The sequence below is a fragment of the Pinus tabuliformis genome, chromosome Q (assembly GCF_031772625.1).
Source record: "Pinus tabuliformis cultivar Carrire ecotype Pingquan chromosome Q, CPIR1, whole genome shotgun sequence".
NCBI classification, from domain to species: domain Eukaryota; kingdom Viridiplantae; phylum Streptophyta; class Pinopsida; order Pinales; family Pinaceae; genus Pinus; species Pinus tabuliformis.
In genome coordinates, this window is record NC_142296.1 from 638,395,028 (window position 1) to 638,415,609 (window position 20,582).

General features: G+C 34.1%; 1 protein-coding gene across 1 annotated transcript in view; it reads right to left on the minus strand.

Moving 5' to 3' along the window:
* Positions 1 to 425: 425 nt before the first annotated feature.
* Positions 426 to 20,582, minus strand: part of LOC149221087 (putative serine/threonine-protein kinase At1g01540) — a 46,843-nt gene continuing 26,686 nt past the window's right edge. Inside the window, exon 2 of the mRNA XM_089387318.1 lies at positions 426 to 884. Within this exon, the coding sequence (XP_089243444.1) occupies positions 426 to 884 (459 nt within the window). The remainder of the gene's footprint in view (positions 885 to 20,582) is intronic.

Sequence of the window (20,582 nt, forward strand, 5' to 3'; positions counted from 1 at the left end):
CGTGTTAAGTGTTTCACTGTGAAATACGTTATGGTGCAACGTCTAGCAAATTATTGCTTCTTTATTCTCTGTCAAAATTAGTCTGTATTGAAATCATATCCAGTGTGGACGTATTTATTTCTCTGTGATGCTGCTTCGGTTTCATTTCCATTTTAATATGTGAAATCATCGTGTCAAATGTTAGATTTATTGCTGGATCTAACCTGAAATTGAAGCAAAATTCGTTGCGGGAGGAACGTTTCCTGTTTTGGAAGACCGAGACTAGTAATCATTGAAGAATGTCCAGGCTGCGAAATAAATATCGTAGAAGATCTGCGTAAAGAGGAATCAGTCCACGCCTTTTGTTCTTGTGAACCACCAAATCTTGAGCCAACTTGAGATGATCACGAGTGTAAAATGATAAAATTTTGCTTCTACTCTCCTTGCTAACCTGTGACAATATCGGACACCTCATCTCTGCGATTGTTCCAGGTCTCCTTGACTACATTGAGAACTTCTGCCATGGGAGGCCTATCGTCTCTGAAAGGCTGAACGCAGCGATAGGCTATATCTAGCACCGTTTTGATGGACTCCAAATCACGAGCATCGACAGCCTCTACGATCCTGGGATCCACGATCTTCTTCACGTCCGGGTCTCCGCCTCTCATGAACATATGCGTCAAGTAAACAACCGACTCGGCCCCGCCGGAGGGCGTGTTGACGACTGCCTTCTGGCCGGAAATCAGCTGCAGCAGAACGATTCCGAAGCTGTAGACGTCGCTGGCCTCGGTCAGCTTGCCGCGCGTGAAATACTCCGGGTCGAGATAGCCCGTCGTCCCCTTGATCTCCGTGGAGGCGTGTGAGAAATCCAGGGCGATGAGCTTCGAGATTCCGAAATCTGACAGCTGATCAAATATTTTATTAAAGTTATCATTTTACACTCATTAAACTTAAAAGTGTGAACGTGAATTCACCTTTCATAAAGTGATTTTATAAAATCCATAAAATTGTTTTTTAATGGAAGAAAGGTAAATGAGTGAGAGTGGATTTACTTGACATGAAATTGGAGATGCATTTTTATATGCATGAAAGTGGTGAGATTGTGAGTTGAAAGGTTGGTATTTCGCTCTTTGAAATTGAAGAAATAAGGAGTGTTTCTATTTGTATTTGGAGTGATAAGGTGCATTACATTTTGTAAATTTGAAGAATATTTTGTGGAGATATAAGTGTATTATTTTGTATTTGGAGTGATAAGGGAAAGTTGTTGTAATTCAAAGTATTGTTTTACTTTGAGAGGGATCGTGTCACTATCCATTCAGATTTTGAAGGCGAGTTGTTTCAAAGGGTTGTCAGCTTGGCATTATCATTGCTTCAGATGTACTCAATGATTAATAAAGATATCATTTTTTGTGGTGTTTGTGTCCTAGATCCGCCCGAAATTGAATAAGGGGATCTTAGGTACACGAAGAGTGTGTTGATGATGGTGCATACTTCATGTTGTTTCTTTTTGATTTGTGTCTAGTTTTGACACATAAATGATCTCATTTAACACACATAAAGTTCAATGCAAGCAAGCACAACACTTGCAACAAAATAGCTTCAAGGAAGGATAATTAAGCTCAACACATGCATTTGCGTCACTACAACAAATAATCAAAGTTTTCAACATTGACATTCTACCTCAACAAACAAATTCACTCAAAACAATCAAGTTCATGAATCCGCAAACTCCAGCATTTCAAAGCAATGTCTACATCACTACAATCAAGTTAATGAATATGTAAACTTCAACATTTCAGAGCACAGTCTACATCAACATTGTTGAATTTGTAACCAAAATCAAATCACATTGAATTGTAAGGGTGCATTCTCGGTTGAAACCAACACCCAAGTCTTGAATTGAGTCAAACTGAATTCATTGTAGTGAGTCATTAAAATCATTGTAAACTTTTTTGGGTGCATTGTCGATAGTGTTCGACACCCTTCCTTTAAGCAGAATCAAGTGAATGCACAATTTTTAACTCTAAATCACACAAGCAACAAGTTCACATCTCCTGCAAGCGAGCGTGAGTATTCATTCAAGCAATTTGCGTCAAAACAGTACAAAGTTCAAACCTTCAAGCGAGCCAGAGTGAAGTTCATTGCAGCAACCATCAAAGCAACCAAACAAGTTCAACTCTAACATCAATCAAGCAAGTTGAGATCAACATCAAGCGAGCGTGGCTATTCATTCAAGTGAGCGTGAAGTCATCAAGTAAGGCAAGTGAGCGTTCACACAAACGTGATCGTCATCAAGCGAGCGTGAATTTCAGAGTCTAAGTAAGAAAGTTCTAAAAATCTAGCAAGTGTTCCCAGCAAGTGCAATAAGCACCAAATCAAGCAAGCGTGCCATTCAAGTCCCATAGCAAGCGAGCCTGTCATTCAAGTAACAAAATCAAGTGAAACAGTTCAAAGCACGACATCTACGACAAGAGAGCCTGACTTCAAGTGAGCAAGTTCAGATGGCGCAACATATTCAGTTGTTAAACATTCTTCACAGTTTGATCATCTCCAGTGATGAAGACATGGTGCACATCAGCAAAGAAACTCTTGCTGATCTTTCACGGCATCTACAACAAACACATGAAACCATTGAGTTTCTTCAACTAGAGTCGCAACTACAAAGAGATGAGCTGCAACAAAAGAGTGCTTCTTCCAAGTCATTCACCCATACAGATGAAGATAAAGATGTTGATTCCAAATCACTCATCCAAACAACTTCAAGTGTCGAAGTTTTTCATGATCAAATTCAAATTTCTTCCAAACCCATCATCAAGCCCTGGGAGGAAATTCAAAATAACAAGAATCGTCGAGGCTTAGGATATGTCACTGATGACACCAACTTACATATCCCAGATTATTCCAAGCCAATTCAATTCGTGAGTGCAGGATTTCTTGAACCACTCACCTCAGTAGGTTCTGAGAAAGTTGTAGACAAACAGAATTGCACGCAACCTGAAGTTGATGTCCAACCAAAATGTTCTCATTGTCAAAGAACCGGTCATATGGAAGATCAGTGTTTTGATCTCCATCCTTGTTGCCATTGTGGCAAACCCAATCATTCCTCAGAAAAATGTCGCAACCAACAAAAATTAGCGAGATTGAAGATACATTATGAATGGATCGATCCTTGGGAATGGTCATCCACAGTCAAATGGTTATCTCAGTTCTACAACCGATTACAATCACACATAGTACAGCCAGCAGTGAACCGATGATGGTACTCTCATGCAATTGAACGAGGGAGTACAACAGTGAAACATTGCTACACCTGAAGGGGGGGAGTTCAGATATATTTTGGAGAATATTTTCTCTCCTTTCAGCTGACAAACGGGGGAAAATGTCAATGAAATTGACGAGTGGTTGTCAGGCTGAAAGTCTCGACAACATCAGCGAAGCAGCCAGTGGGCATCTTCATCAGCCAGTGGGCATTTGTCATCAGCAGTGAGCATCAGCAAATTCGCTAGTGGGCGATCGACAGCCAAAGCAGCAGTGAGCAGCTTTCATCATAGCAAAAGCAACATTGAGTTGTTTTTCGACATCTTCAGCCAGTGGGCGATCATCATCAGCAAATACGCCAGTGGGCGTTCATCAAATTGTGTCAGTGGACACCGGATGCTGTTTTCAAGCAAAGGACAGTTGGATCCTTTTGCGGCTTGGCACATGATGGAGTTGTCAAGTGTCCTTTTGAGATGAATCAGTCATGCAGCTGACTCACTCTCTTCATATTGCAGTTTCTTCAGCATCCAGATTTGGCGGTTTTTTTCAGACAATGTTTTTGAGGATCAACATGAGAACTTGGAAGATGGTTCCTCGTTCTTATTTTGGATTTATCATTGAAGGGGGGAATGTTAGCCTCTCTCATAAAACAATAATAAATCCAAAATAAATAAATTAATTAAATATTCTAAGTTAGGAATTTGTGCCTAACTCTTGGGTTGTTCCTCTAAGATAGGAGTTAGTTTAGGTAACTCCTATATTGGTGTGTGTTTGGTGAGAAATTATCTCAACCAAAGGAGAAATTATCTCAACCAAAAGTGTCTAAGATAGCACGCACTATCTTGAGAACACTATCTCTCATCTATTTATTTGTAACACTATATTCAATTATTTTAAAATGAATGAAAATGTGAGAGAGAAGCATGAGGCTTCAGCCTTTTTCCGCCAATATTTTGTGTCTGGTTTTTATGTGTGCTTTATCTATTTGTCTGAGTTAATTTCTATTTTCAATATCGATAGCCATCTTGGGTTAGAGGTTTGCCTTCCTCAACCCCCGATATGATAAGGTTGTATACCTTCTAGAATCTTCTTTAAAGCCCTCACTTGGTTATCCCCACATGGATGAGTAACATGGGATGATGTGGCATCCACATGTTCCATGGTGGTCAACGAGGTAGGTCAAACTTTTGAGAGGCATACCTTTTGTATAGAAGCTCTAATTGAGACAATTTTCATACCATTGGAAATATATCAATGTGTAAATCAATAAAAACTACATATGTGAAATTTATGGATATTGAAACCCCCAAAAAACATTGTCTAATGCCTCAAAATGGTCCCAAAAGTTTCCAGACCCCAATTATCCAAACTAAGACTTGCTATTAAATGGCTTTGCAAGTTAATTGCTCCAATATTTTGTTGAACAAATTGTTGGCATTCATTTCAAAGGAATTGTGTGTGTGTGTGTATATATATAAGGAGATGCACGTGAAAAAGGTGAATTCAAATAAAAAAATGTATTTATGTGAAAAAGGTGTATTAAAAAAATGAATTTACAGAAAGGAGTCAAAAAGTGAATTGGTGGTTTCAAACCCATGGTTTTGGAAGTCCATGGTATTTGGAAAAGTGAAATAAACAGGTAATTAATTATTTAATTAATGATTGTTGTGTTTTTTCAAATCAACACCTCTTTATGAAGGGTTATGATAATAAAAGAGAAAGTATTGAAAGGAAAATGCTAAGAGTGAAAAATGAAATATTTGGAGAAGTTAGTAATTAAATGTCATTCATGGAGCGATGATTGACTATCATTGAAGGAGTGAAGATTTGGTGAGCAGGTATGATGAAGCTATATGCCAATCTGGTGAGTGGTGAACATATCATTTTTAAGGATCTATATGCATATTTGTGTCACACGAACAAAATGATCGGTGTCTCTTACTAAGTTGGTTCTTTAGTGGTGGGGATTGGTGTCTAAGAAAGAGTATGCCAATGCCTACCAAGGTTTGTATCAATGAAGATTGGTGCCTGCAAATACTTCTAATAGTAGGTTGGTGCCTATAAAGAATTATAAAGATTTTTTTTGTGGTTTTCTCTCGAAAGAGATTCCGTGAAAATCTTGTGTTTCACATCTTATAGTTGTTAGATCACATATGTTATTGTTTTATTATGGTTGGTGAGTGTTTAGATAAGTAAAAATTGTTTTATATCGATTGTCCCCCCCCCCACCCCCATCATATAAGTGTGTTCTCATCAATTGATATTAACTTATATAACCACTAGAAGGTATATCTTAGGAGCACACATGACTAGTCAAGGAGATTTCTCCACAAACTGTAATATCTCTCCCCTTAATAATAAATAATAAATAATAAGAATAATAAATAATAAATAATAATAAATAATAAATAATAAAAATAATTAATAATTAATAATAGAAATAATAAATAATAATAAATAAATCACTTAATAATAAATAATAAAAATAATAAATAATAAATGTTAAATAATAAATGATATTAAAAATACATACAAAGAAAATAAATAAAAATAATAAAAATAAAAATAGTAATAACCATACTAAAACTCTAAATAAGAATAAATAGAAATAAAACAAGAAAACTATCAAAAAGAAGGATATAAAACAAGAAAAGCTAAAAATCAAAAGAAAAGTAAAGAAATAAAACAAGAAAGCTAAAAATCAAAAGAAAGTTGCATGTAGACACATGGAGTGTGTGCATGTGGTTCCCCTTCCAATGTTGTTCTATTTAATAGATGGTGAGGAAGATGAGAGACATTCCTGCATTCCATCATTCCGAGAGTCTATCTTTCATTCTCTTGGGAGAATGGTGTACTAAGATTTAGGAGTCACTGGCAGTAGTACGTTAATTGAGGGCTCGAGGGTGGCCAGTTGTAGCAAAGCTTTGCGCAATTGAGCCTACGGTTGGGTGGAGAGTCGTCCCCAAAACCTGGTATGTACTTATTTGTTGATTCTGATTTTAATTAGGAAATTAATTTTATATTTACTTTGGGCTGTTACATATGGTATCAGAGCGAGGTTCAACCCTTAGGGCCTATGAGCATCTTAGAAAAAAAAATTATTTTGTTGGAATTTTTAACTTGACTTGTTTTGAAGTTACAGGATGGTTACTTCGAGGAGGCCACATATTTTTTCTACAAACCCTCGCTATACACGTAAATTTTTATTCAGTGCATACTTACTGCATAGTTATATTTTGATGGTGTTCATTTTTAAAGTCATTCCTATGAGTAATCTCCACAACTAATCTTATCATGTACATATTTTCATATCCGGGCTCCTTCTTGTTGTCACCTGCATCTTTACTGGTTGTTTATTCCAATTTTCTTAATCCAGAGATAACCCAATTATTTATAATCAAATTTCTTGGGAATTGTTGGGGATTCTCAAGTAGAGCCCATGGAGGCATGGAAAGCTTTGTAATTGTACACAACGTGGGTTTTAAAAGAGAAATTTTTTATTTTACCTTAATTAAATTAATCCATATTTTTTTTTAATGAAGTGAAATAATTTAATTTAAATAGAAAAAAAAAGAATGCATGCAAGTAGTAGTTGTCCATAACCCCAGATTTTCTCTATTCTTGTAAAGCCCCTCTTTCCTTGATTATTAAAACCCCCGCGTGATAGCCCATAATTTATTCCTTTTACCTTAGGGAGTTTCCTCCTAATATATTATGTGAATTTTAATGAAAACGAATTTACAATACTCGATTCTCTTCCGTGAAAGAATGAAATGCAATAAGATTTATTTAATGGTAACTTTTGGTACTGTCAATAATTTTTTTGGGTGCCTCCACGCAGAGGGAACGGAGTTATGGATTATTAAATTTTGGGTCCTTCGAAAGATAGTCAAATAATTTAATTTTCAAGTTTTCTATCCTTATGTGATCCACCCCTCAATTGATGCAATTGCGAAGGAAGTTAAATTTCGAGAAAGCTCATGTTGTTTTAAATTGTTACTTCGAATATAGTTTCATGTGCCCACCATGGCCTAGTTCACTCATGGTTAAAATTAATATAATCAGTCTACTTAGCAGTTTTGGTTATCAAGCTTTGTCATAAATGACGAAGTCTACTTTTCTTTATTATTTAATAAATCGAGTTGTCGCTGAGTTAACTCGATTGTCCAGTTGTCATCGAGTCAGATTAGTTTGAATTTACCGAACCCAAATACAAGTGAATTTTGACTATTATTTTGCTGAAGCTATTTTGGTATTAAATTTTAGAGTTACTCAACTTTTTCAGTTATTATGCCCCATATTTTTAATCTTCAAAGTGGGATTATTAGTTTTACTAATCACGATGCGGGAATGCGTTATTCCTCTTTTCGTTCCTTGCCAGTGGAATATATGCTGGAAATTCATTTTCTTAAAGTTTATATTAGTCCTTGTATTTTCTCTCATTAATATTTTTAGGAGGGGTATTTAAACGTTCATTTGAAAATTCTCTTTTACTATTTAATTGATTATTCCTTTGTAATCTCATAATAAAAATACATTTTCTTGAGTGAGTTTCAGATTTATTTCTATTGTATCCCATCTCCTTATTTAAAAGGGAGGATTTCTTGCGGAAGTGACTAACTCTTTAATTTAATTTTCATTTCATTGTATTTATATCTAATTTATTGGATTGCTTCACTTGGTCATTAATAAATCTAGACTTCATTGCTAATTGTTTGATCTCATTGGCTATTTGGTCTAAATTACATTGAGTAATTCGTCTTTATCTCACTTGTGTTTTAGATTGAAGTAGTATATCTTTAATTTCCTAATTAGTAATCTCATCTACGATCATTTACTTGTGCTTTCATTTGCATAATTCTCACTTGCTCCATTTGTCATAACATATTATAAGTGAAGATTTTTAAGAGCACTTTCTATTAAGGCATTTGAGTTATTGTTCTAACATTTTCATCTAATTGTCATTTCCTTTACTTGCTTTATTGATTAATCCTTACGTGCTTCATTGAATCATTGTTGTAAGCTAATAATCTTGTCATAAATCTTGATTACAAGTGAATTGGTATTTCTTTTTTTGAAGCATCTTGTTTTGAGAGATGAGGGTTTGACATTGAGAGAACCTGGTGACAATTGAGAGAGAACTCTGTGTGAGCTAACACAAAGCTAGATTATCTTCCACCCCTTTATTGGCAAGGAGGTCCGCTAATCTATTTGCATTCCTTCTAATATGAACGAAAACAATTGCTCGCCCTTCTGCAATGATTGTTGCTAGTTGTTAAACACCGTGGTCCAAATGCCAACGACTTTTGCATTTGTAAGCTGGAGAGCCACCAAGTATGCAATTGGCTATTTGAGTGGGTGGAGATTATGTGATTGGGCTATTATTATTCCTTGCATGAGAAAATGGTACTATTGACTATGTAAATGGTACTATTAACCTTATAGTGTGTGCAGATTTCTCGACATTGTTGTCGAAAAGAACAATGGAATTTGCAGGAACACGCATAGCCATGGCCGCAAGCTTACAATCTTATGTCTTATGTCTTATGCAGACAATTTTATGTCTTATCCGGGAAATTATTATGGCTAAAATGTATTTTAATTTGAGGGATGGTGTTGCCTTCGCAGGTGCGCTTGCAGGCAGGCCATATAATTAATAAAATGATTTTATTTTGTGTTGGGGAGGGATAACCTTCCCAGTCATTCGATCCGGTTCTGGGTCGGGTGGCGGTGTCTCTTCTTTATGGTGTGGAATATTTATTTGGTTATTTGATTTCTTAAATTTCCTTAGAGTAATTATTTAATAGCCATAAAAATCTCAAGATACATTCAATAAATTTATTTAACGATTTATTTTGCAGTCCATTTAATTCTTCTAACATAAGTTATGATTGCTTAAACAGATACTCAAAATATTTCACTCTACAGCACATAATTTCAATTTATCTTAGCACATAAGGTCATGAATCTATAGACTTAATATTGGTGTGACATATAATTTCAAAAGTCATGGTGAATTTTCTTTCAAAATTCAAGTACCTTCTTAAAACAACACTGCCACTAATATTTTTAAGCTTTACTCATTGGAATTTTGATTTTATGTTGAGACAATTCTCTAAGTTTTAATACTACAAAATTAGTAATTATTGATAATTTGCATGATCAATCACACAGTTTCAAATTTGGCAATGGTCTGATTGCATGCCGTGCAGTAGGGGAAAAATATACAAAACAGTAAATTGAAATGAATCAAGAATCTTCAAAACTTTGTTGAATAAATTTGGCATGGTTAATACATATCTGGTTAAAAATTCGCTGCATAATTATCACAACAATAATCTAAGTATTCTAAATGACTCACCTAATTAAAAGTATATAGTTTTGTTATGACTCATTGATTCATTGGAAAAAATCATGTAATCTTGGATGGTGATAATCTACCCATAATTAACGATGTCTAATTGCTGGCATGTTTTTTGTAACAAATTTTTAATGCTGGTGTAACCACTCACCACTAGTTCATTTTACAACATAGTTTTTGAAGTATTTGGATAATTGAAGTTGAAATTTGTCACCAATTAAAGTGCTCTAAAATAGTGAAATCTGTTCCAATTTATAATGGATAAACTCTGATATCTTAGTCTCTTTAGATGATCATGGTTCACTAGCAATCTATTCATTATTTTACTCTTCAAATTTGATCTAAAAACATACAGATAACATTCCTTGAATGTTGATCATACTATTCACTAATTGGGTTGGATTGCTGTTCTCATTTCCTTTAGCGATAGCAATTGCTTGGCATTTCTTGGGTATATTATTGCAAGAACACAACTCTCTCAATATGATCTACTAATAAATTTAATTTTGCATTGCAATTGCCATTTAGATTACATGTATCTGCTCATTTACTAAACATCATCAAGCTACCATTGAAGTTCCCTTCATTCTTGAGTGAATCAGTTGGGTTTTGCAGTATATATATAAACCATAGGAGGGTATCTTTTAGTCTCAGTGGCAAATTGTATAAATTTGGATTAAAGTTCAGAAGTTGAGTATAATGTTACATGAGGTTTCGTGATTCAAGTTTAATTACATTTAGTGGATAAAGATGTCGAAAGAGAAATGGAAAGGGGAAAATTGCTAATGATAGTTCATGTGATTATGGCCAACTTGGATCGTAGAGAAGAAGTATCACAACAGGGGTAAGAAATCAATAAGAAGAAACAACCGATTTTAGAACATAATGGAAGAGTTGGTATAATCATGACTTGGTACTCTAAAGGTATCACTATAAGGTCTATCTAAGGATGATGCACATAAAGAAGAAAATATTGGCAATCAACTAATGAACTTGAAAAATCAGGGTAATAATGAAGGTTATTTTAAGGAACCTGTAAGGTATGATAAATAGAATGATTGGAGAAGATAAGTTGTGTGCATAACAACGTCTATAACAATGGGAGAGCCACATTGTAGAGTTTTTCATAGGTGACTAACTATATGAATGAATTATGGATAACAAGACGTATGATAAGGAGATTTTATTATGTTGATGTCTTAAAAATAGGAAAAGATAAGTGGATTACACTTGGTAGCTATCTTAATGAATTTATTTATCAGGTCTTACCCAAGTTGGAAATAGCAACAACATTTCCAAGGTATATCAGTGCTATAGGAGAGGAGGAAAAACCACAATGATTGGAGGTGAGAAATTCAAGTCAATTTAATAAAATAGAATGAAGTGAAGAAACTTCCATTTTTGAAGCCAATAGACATGGAATAGTAGGAAATCAAGATAAGGAGAAAAAGAAAAATATATCTATGAATATCGGATAGGATAAAATGAAGGGATGTTCTATAAAGAAGAAAGTTCTTTTAAAGGTATTAATGAGTAGAGCTAGAAACACCATTGGTAATGGTCATAATGATGATCTACATATTTTAAAAATGTGAAGGTGTGAAGTTGCATGATGACCAAATGATAATAAACGAGGAAGATATAGGAAGGAATGTTGCTAGAAATTTTAGACGGATACCTTGAGAAGGATTGTGTAAATAGTGACAAAAGAAGTGAAAGTCAATTAATAGAGATTGTACTTGACTCATTCTTTCATGAGTAGGACTTTCCATAACGTTAAAAGAGGTTGTTTCCACATTTAAGTTTCTCATGGACAATGATGGTAGTAGTGTTTCCAACTGTTTCAAAATCTAAAATAATGATACTATTTAATAAGAAAGAGTCTTTTGCCCAACTTGATGAAACTGAATTTATGAGAAAGCAATCAAGTGGTATTGAGATACGAACTTTACGAACTCGACGAGATCAGAAAATATTTCTGTGGATGAAGTGTTGATTGTTAAACAAGTCAACATGGATTAACAAATCCTTGCAAGTAAATTAAGCATGATATAAAATTAAATCATGATGAAAAAATGTTTATATGCAATTGCATATAGCGGTATTGGAATCAGTAAGCCAAAGGGTAAATGGATGTAAAATCAAAGGATTTTAATTTTGAGATAGATGATTTAAATAATGATGTTATCACTAGGAAGAATATATGACAAGAGATTAAGACTCAAGATGATGAGGCTCATGTGAAATTTAACGATGTACTTAGATGTTTACACCATTGGTGTAAATAATCAACTACCTAGTAGAAAGAAGTCGAACTGATTATTGAAAAGTAATTGACAACTTGATGAAAACATATTGGCGATGTTTCATGCTATCATGGTAGGAAGATAATGATGTACATATGGTTCTTATAGTGATAAGGTATCCATACAATAGTAGCGATATGCAGAGGTATTATGATGTTATGTCAAGATATATTTACATATTCATTTACTAAGTGATGATAGGTATTTAATGTTCAATACTCATGATGGATATGATATGCATAACGTGGCATAGGAATTATGATGCTATAATATGAGGATTATTGACATGTGGTTCATTTATGAAAAGTAATGATATGTCTTTAATATAATTATGTTGATGGTATAACTGAAGCATGCGATAGTTCCGTACAAATCTATGACATGCATGAGCATGCAATTCCTTATTATTCATAATGTTGCAATTAACAAAGATGAACGTTCTTATGATGACATGCAAGAGTTGGCATGTGGATTATTTCCTATGATACTATGATGGTATGGTTAATGCATTGGATGCATATGATTCACAAGACTCCACAAATGGGCCAAGAGGGCCAGTTTATTTGATGATCTCGTGCGAGCCCATATGCATGAGGGAGAATAAGTAACACCATATGGGCTGGGGACAAAACTCAATCAACACTACATATGCCAGTGGTTCCTTTGTCTTGTGTATAGCTCTTGAAGAGCTATGAAACCATCGTGAGGAGGCCAAGTGCCTGATGTTCTAGGCTAGGTGCCTATTATTGGATTGGGATGCCGAAGTCTGGAAGGGTTGTAAAGGACTTTGATGCCTGGGGCTGTGCGCCTTAGTAGTTGTGGAGGGAGTGGGCCAGCCTTGCGAGATGCCCGGGGTCATTGAGTACCGGACCGGATGCCTGCCTTGGGGCAGATGAGGTCTGAGTCAGGCGCGAGCCTTGGGGCCAACCTTGGACTAGGATATAGACCGGGTCAGGTTTAGCCTGGTGTTGAAAGTGGGAAAAGGACAGAGATTCCTTGAGATTTCCCGGGGTGTTGGGGACTTTCGATGCCTGCTGGTTATACTAGTTCAACAGAGGGTGTTGGCAACAGGAAGTAAATAAAAATAATAAATAATAAATAATAAAAATAATGCATAATACATAACTCAACATAACTTCGGGACGAAGTTCCTTAAAGGGGGGGAGTATGTAATATCCCTCCCCTTAATAATAAATAATAAATAATAATATAATAATAAATAATAAATAATAAAAATAATTAATAATTAATAATAGAAATAATAAATAATAATAAATAAATCACTTAATAATAAATAATAAAAATAATAAATCATAAATGTTAAATAATAAATGATATTAAAAATATATACAAAGAAAATAAATAAAAATAATAAAAATAAAAATAGTAATAACCATACTAAAACTCTAAATAAGAATAAATAGAAATAAAACAAGAAAACTATCAAAAAGAAGGATATAAAACAAGAAAAGCTAAAAATCAAAAGAAAAGTAAATAAATAAAACAAGAAAGCTAAAAATCAAAAGAAAGTTGCATGTAGACACATGGAGTGTGTGCATGTGGTTCCCCTTCCAATGTTGTTCTATTTAATAGATGGTGAGGAAGATGAGAGGCATTCCTGCATTCCATCATTCCGAGAGTCTATCTTTCATTCTCTTGGGAGAATGGTGTACTAAGATTTAGGAGTCAGTGGCAATAGTACGTTGATTGAGGGCTCGGGGGTGGCCAGTTGTAGCAAAGCTTTGCGCAATTGAGCCTACGGTTGGGTGGAGAGTCGTCCCCAAAACCTGGTATGTACTTATTTGTTGATTCTGATTTTAATTAGGAAATTAGTTTTATATTTACTTTGGGCTGTTACACAAACAAAGCTCCATTGTTTGATAGAACAAACTATGCATTATGGAGTATAAGGATACAAACTTATATAATGGTTGTTGGATTTGAAATTTGGAAATCTATTGTGCTTGATTATCAAGCTCCAATACCTCTACCAATGGATCAGGCTAGAAATAGCATAATTTCCAATCAAACGAGAACTATTTCCTCAAAATGAGAACTATATCCAAAAATCCCCAAAAAAACATGAAAAAAACCCGAAATGAAAAGTGTTGATGCTGCATCAACACTCTTTTTTTTGGGTAAATTTTCAACATTTTAAAAAATGACAGTAAAAACCAAATAAAAAGATGAAAGCACCCTGAAAACGAAGAGTGTTGATTTTAGAATAACATTTTTACATCTTATCCCATTGCAACAAAGACTTAAAAATCAACCATCAAAATGAAGTATCCCCCTTTAAAGGGTAATTAAAATTGCAACAATTTTTTTAAACTATGGTATATCAAATGATAACAATAAATGATATTATTAAAATATAATTGTATATTTTAAAAATTCAACATTAATTTCTAATATTTTTTTACTTTTAATCAAAATATAAATACTGGTAGATTAAATGAAACATAAATTATTTCTCTATGTTATTGTTGCATTGTGGAAATGAATTCTTCATAATTAAAACATATAATACAACAAACATAGAAATGACTCATAACTTCATATAAGATCACATGGAAGCTAAAATATTTATTTCAAGTTGCCATGCAAACATCACTTATACAAAATTTCTTAGGAAATTATTCAAAATAACTCATAGGTTTTGATACAGCATCATAATCTACAACATCTTCAGATGAATGACTAGATGCAGATGAATATGACCTATATTCTTCTTTTTCATCAACTAGTGTCCTATCTGAGTCAACATGCATGCCCACCATTTCAGTTTTCAAAAGTATTGTAGCTCTACGACTAGGTTCAACAAACTCCTACTTTAATATTCTTTCTTCTAGTAGAAATCTCTTCATAATCTCTATGGTCCTTAAGTGAAGAGTTTTCCTCTTTGTCAAATTGAATTCATAAACAAGTATGTCAACATTCTCCAATTTTAAGAGGTATGTGCGTTGACAATATATATTTGTACCCTTTCTTTTTCTCTTTCTTCCAATTTGTTTATCAGCTACCATCTTTGGCTTCTACACACCATTGAATGGGTGCGTATTTGCGACATACCAATGTACTTCAATAGTTGTAACATCTTAATTTTATTTAATGACCTTTATAACCTTGACAACCCATAATGGATAGCCATGTGGATCTCCATCTGCTAACACTGCGATCATGCAACCCTCCTTAACGTCCTACACAGAACCCCTGTAAAGGTCTTCCATGGCTTCACGTTGTGCACATAATCTTCTAGAGCCAATATACATTTATCTTTCCTCTACCTATGAAGAATTAATAATACCTTGATATTGTTGTTGTTCAACAATGTTTATTTCCTCGTGTTCATTTGGCATATTTTGTGGACAAATAAATGGAGTCTTCAAAAGTATATTTTCATTTCTTGATCTTGAAATGATATCACTTTGATTATTGAAAAATTACTCCCACCAAACTGAATCAACAACATCAAATTACTCATATGTATCTCTAATAGATTTTTTAATTTCTTCGAAGCATTCAGAATAATTTATATCTCTCTTATGCCTTCGTGCATTATGGATTTCAACAATTAATTGTAATAACAATATATTTGATGCAAATATTGGATGATCTTGAATGAACTTCAAAAATGTTAAACATTATGATGGTCCCCATTTTGTAGCAGTTGAATACTTCTTGCCCCATATAAGTGTTTTCCCATCATTTTTTTGATATAAAATTGATGTTAGAAGCTAATTTCATTAAGTTGTTCAATGCATTTCTCCTCACCATGCGATCCCAAAATAAACCTTCGCATGTCAATAGTTCCTTCCAACACGTGAAAAAAAGGCTTTGGAATGTATAAACTCTTGATACATCCAATTAATGATGGATAGATCCCAACATTCTTCTTCCTCAATGTTACTGAAAAATGACTGAACATCTTATCAATATGGTCATGAGTGTGCTCAGCGAGAAGGAGACCAATCTTTAGCTTTTGAAAAATTTTCAATTCAACAAAAGTGTTTAGATATCCAAAAACAATTTGATTTTTATTTTCACGACTAGTGTTGTCTAATTGCAGATACAAAACTTCAGATAAATTACCAGACTAATGAGAAATCACATCGTGAATTATGGTTCAGACTTGTATTATTATGAATATTTGGATATGTTAAGTCAATCCTTGGCCACATTTTCCCATTAAAGACCATACAATCGACCAAGTGAAATTGAATAAAATTTTCCTCTTGTAAATGTTTTGGTGTGTGAACAAAATGTGGTAGAAGTGTTTTCTTTTGGTCCATACCATCAATTATCAAACCAAAATATTTGTTTGGATTATCATAACACTTCTTTCGATGCTTATATAACTTTTTCTTTCCGCTTGTTTGTTGATTTCTATGCTCTTTAAGTGCTTTGACAATAGAATATGCACATAACATAAAATAAACCAATTAATAGATACAATTTTATAGTTGATAATTTTCCAATTTTTAAAAATAATGTTATGAATGTATACCTCTTTATGCCCCTTGATATTTATCCTTTTACATTTAAGAGAAACACATGTATTGCAAACCCCCATCCTTGTCTTCTTAGGAATACAAACAATGTTTAATTATTTCCTCCATATCTTCGTAAAATATGGATATGTAATAAAATTGCCATCTCCTTCAGCACCTTTTGCATATTATTTGTATAAGTTGTAGATTTCCTGTCTTGAGAAATTATTTGGAATATGCATTGTGTATTTATTTGGAATACACTCTCCATGCTTTGAAAATAAGTCTTGCATCCATGACATTGAAATATTTTCTAATGGCCTAATCTCTTGCATATGGTGTACTTCTGAATAAAATGTGGAATTTTTTTCCAATATTCCTTGGATTCTTGACAGACAAAGATTGCCAATTGAAAAAAACATTTTGAAAGCCTTTCTACAAAGCAATAAATTCCCAATATGATAATAATAACATGCTAATGTAGATTGCATGCACCCCACTAAATATGAATTTTTCATGCTTTTATTTATTGACAAATATATCTTCCTTTTCTCCATTGGAAACTTGAAATCCATACGTTTCAAGCAATCATTTTGACAACATTCACTTGAAATCAGTTCACTGATGGAACTTCTTCTCATGAGATATTTTATCCTATCCCTTGTATAACTGGAATATCTTGAATTGATACGAAAAAGTCTACTCCTACTCCTAGATACAATATTTGCTTGAAACGTCTCCATCATTTCATTATCCTCTCTATAAGCATTTTCATCATCATTAGGAGGAACATTATCCTCACCATGATCATTTTGAACATAGTTAGGAAATTTGTCACCATCAATATCATATGTGTTCCTCTAAAATTATCATTTGGTGGAAATTATTCATCCTCCCCTTCGTTAGTGGTGCTCACATAATCCTTAGTAATAGGACTAAGTGGAAAATTTGACTCTCTGTTTACTGGAAATTTTTCATCCTCCCCATCGTCACTGGTGCTCTTATAATCCATATGATTAGGACTAAGTGGAAAATTTGACTCTATGTTTACTGGAAATTCTTCATCCTCCCCTTCATCATCGATGCTCTCATAGCCTTTAGGATTAGGACTAAGTGGAAAATGTGTCTCTCTGTTTACTGGAAATTCTTCATCCTCCCCTTCGTCACTGGCGCTCTTATAATACTTAGGATTATGACTAAGTGGAAAATTTGACTCCATATTTACATGAAATTCTTCATCCTCCCCTTCATCATTGGTGCTCCCATAACCTTTAGGATTAGGACTAAGTGGAAAATATGACTCCTTATTTACAGGAAATTCTTCATCGTCCCCTTCATCATCGAAGCTCTCATAATCCTTAGGATTAGGACTAAGTGGAATATTTAACTCTCTATTTACTAGAAATTATTCATCCTCCCCTTTTATAATAGTGCTCTCATAATCCTTAGGATTATGACTAAGCACAAAATTTGAATTTCTATTCATAGGGAAAGACTTCCTATTATATTGATCAATATGAATAGAGTTGTTACATGTTGATGCTGCAGAAAGAGAAATTTCATTGACTATTCATAGAAATTTTAAATGATACAAATGAACTCTCTCCGAATGACAATATATAGCTTAAAGAGTGAAAATTTCCCTCCAAAGTTTCCCCCCAAAAATTTTAGCGAAAATTCCCCTCTAAAATTTATTTGAAAACATTCTACTAAAATTTTATCTTGAAAAATTTGACCCTATTTTATATTATAAATCTCCACAAAAATTTTCCTTTAATGCATTCCTTTGAAAACAAAATAAATCTTTTACTTAAACTATTTAACATTAACTAAGTAATTAAATTGATTTTTATAATTTATATTTTTTTTTATCTCACATTTAAGAAATGTTAAGCTACACCTATAATATTAACAATATATTATTGTTCTTAATTCTAATTTTAATCCCACATCCAAGAAACGTTAAAATAATCCCACAATATTCGCTATATAATAACTTTCATTGTTACTATTCCTTACATCACATCAAGTCTTCTCGAGGGTTCGTTAAAATTTTTGGAGTCATTTTGCTGAAAATCTACATTATCATCGAGAATACATTCAACGAGAGATTTTCGCATTTTAAAGGTTAGTTTTCCTTCTATTTTGACCATCTGAAGAGGAATTTGGGAAAAATATGTTGTTTTATTAGAGGGAAAAACCACATAAAAATATCACATTTTAAAGATTTTTATGGGGAAAAATACAAAAAAAACTCATATATCTAGGAATTTTAGGAGAAAAAATAAGAAAAATCATAATTTTTAGTGATTTGAAATGGAAAAACTAGTGTTTAATTTTTTTTGAAAAAATTCAAATTTTTTAATTTTGTTTTATTTGTTAAGAGGGGCAGCTCAATTCTTTAATCCGAAATTTATGAAATCGTTGAAACAAGGCAAACTCAGGTTCAAATCCCCATTAGTTGACTTGGTTTATGGAAAGAAGGACAAGTAGTGAACCACTAAAAAAACAATAAATTGAAATAACAAAAAAAAAAATTAAAAATTGAAATAAAAAAAAATAAAAAAATAAAAAACCTTGTTTTTCTTGGCACTACCCACGCTTTTTCGAATCCTAGTGCCCAGGCCACTCACGCCCTTTCGTCCACCTGCCCAGGAAGGCTCGTGCCCTCTTGGCTCCCTGATTCTCAGAATCAGCCCCCTCACCTAGCCGGGGACTGAGAGGGCATGAGCTCCCTTGCCCAGGGCCGGGTCGACCGTGCCCTCTCAGCCCTAGAGTCGTCCCCCACCTAGCCAAAGGGTTGAGAGGGCGCAGGCACCCCTGGACGAGGGCGTTCGTGCCCTCTAGGACTCCCTTCCTAATAGGGGGTCGAGAGGGTGCAAGTGCCCTCTCCCAAGCCCGCCCACGCCCTCTCGGCCCTCTTACGCAGTAGGGGGATGAGAGGGAAAGTGTGCGAGCAACCCTGGGCTGAGGGCGCGAGTGGTCCTGGGCTGAGGGCACTCGTGCCCTATCGGCTCCCTACTAGGCAAGGAATTGGCCCCTTGCTAGGCGAAGTGTTGAAATTTGATGACTAATTTTTTTTTTCCTACAATCCCAACTCGGTTTTAATTTCACCTTATCACTCCCATTCAGTTAAATGCCCTTTCCCATAAACATACATTCAACATATAGAATTATGGAAATGAAATTTTCAGATTAAAACACATGGAATTATCAACACATGCTGAAAAGAAATATGGACATAACCAAACCAACAACACACATAAAAATACATAGATTTTTGGTCAACTTAGACCCAAGCAAAACCCCTTCAATCTTCTCTAGGGAAAACCTGTTAGAGATCTCTTCAAATTTATTTATCTTTCAAGTTCAGGAAAAATACATTTGTAGACAAAACAAAACAACAAAATCCAACTTATATCTTCAGCCCAAAACTCCTTGAAAACCGTGCTCACTTTGCCTCGATTTTCGTGCCCACTTGAAGCTGAAAATATGTATTGTATGGATACGATTGTACTGTATGGATTTTCGTACTAGATTTTTTTTTCAATTTTTTTTTCAAAAACTTCTCTGGAATGACATGCAACTCACAACATTGAATGTTGTGCATACTATACCTTCTGCTATCTTTTATGCCTTGATTTTCATGCCCAGATTTTCCCAGAAATCACTCCTTCAGCTTGCTGCAACAAATTTCTCCTTTAGAACTTTTCTCCAGCTCTCAACCTCCTTTCTCCAATCGGCTCATGAAAAATGAATGCAATATCTCTTTTCTTTTCCCCCTTTTGTTTCCCTAAATGACTTTTGGGCAACCCTAAGATCTAATGGCTCAGATTCATTTAGATCAAGGGATGAGAATAAATGTGCATTTAATTCTCACTTTCTATTTTTTAGCTCACCCATTAAATAAAATACCCACATTGTACTTTATGTCTAAAGTCACTTTTCAGTTTATATTTTAACATTGACTTTACCACTTATAAAGTCACTTTCACTTTATAAAGTGACACTTCGAAAAATAATTATTCTGGACACTTTTCCCTAGGTAGAGACTAACCCATGGGAAACCATTTGTCCAAGGTACATTAAAAATCAACACGAAGGGGACGATTCTCGAAATCTGCCCCCTATTAGGCATGGGGCAGATTCTTAGAATCGATCTCCCACCTAGCAATGGGTCAAGAGGGT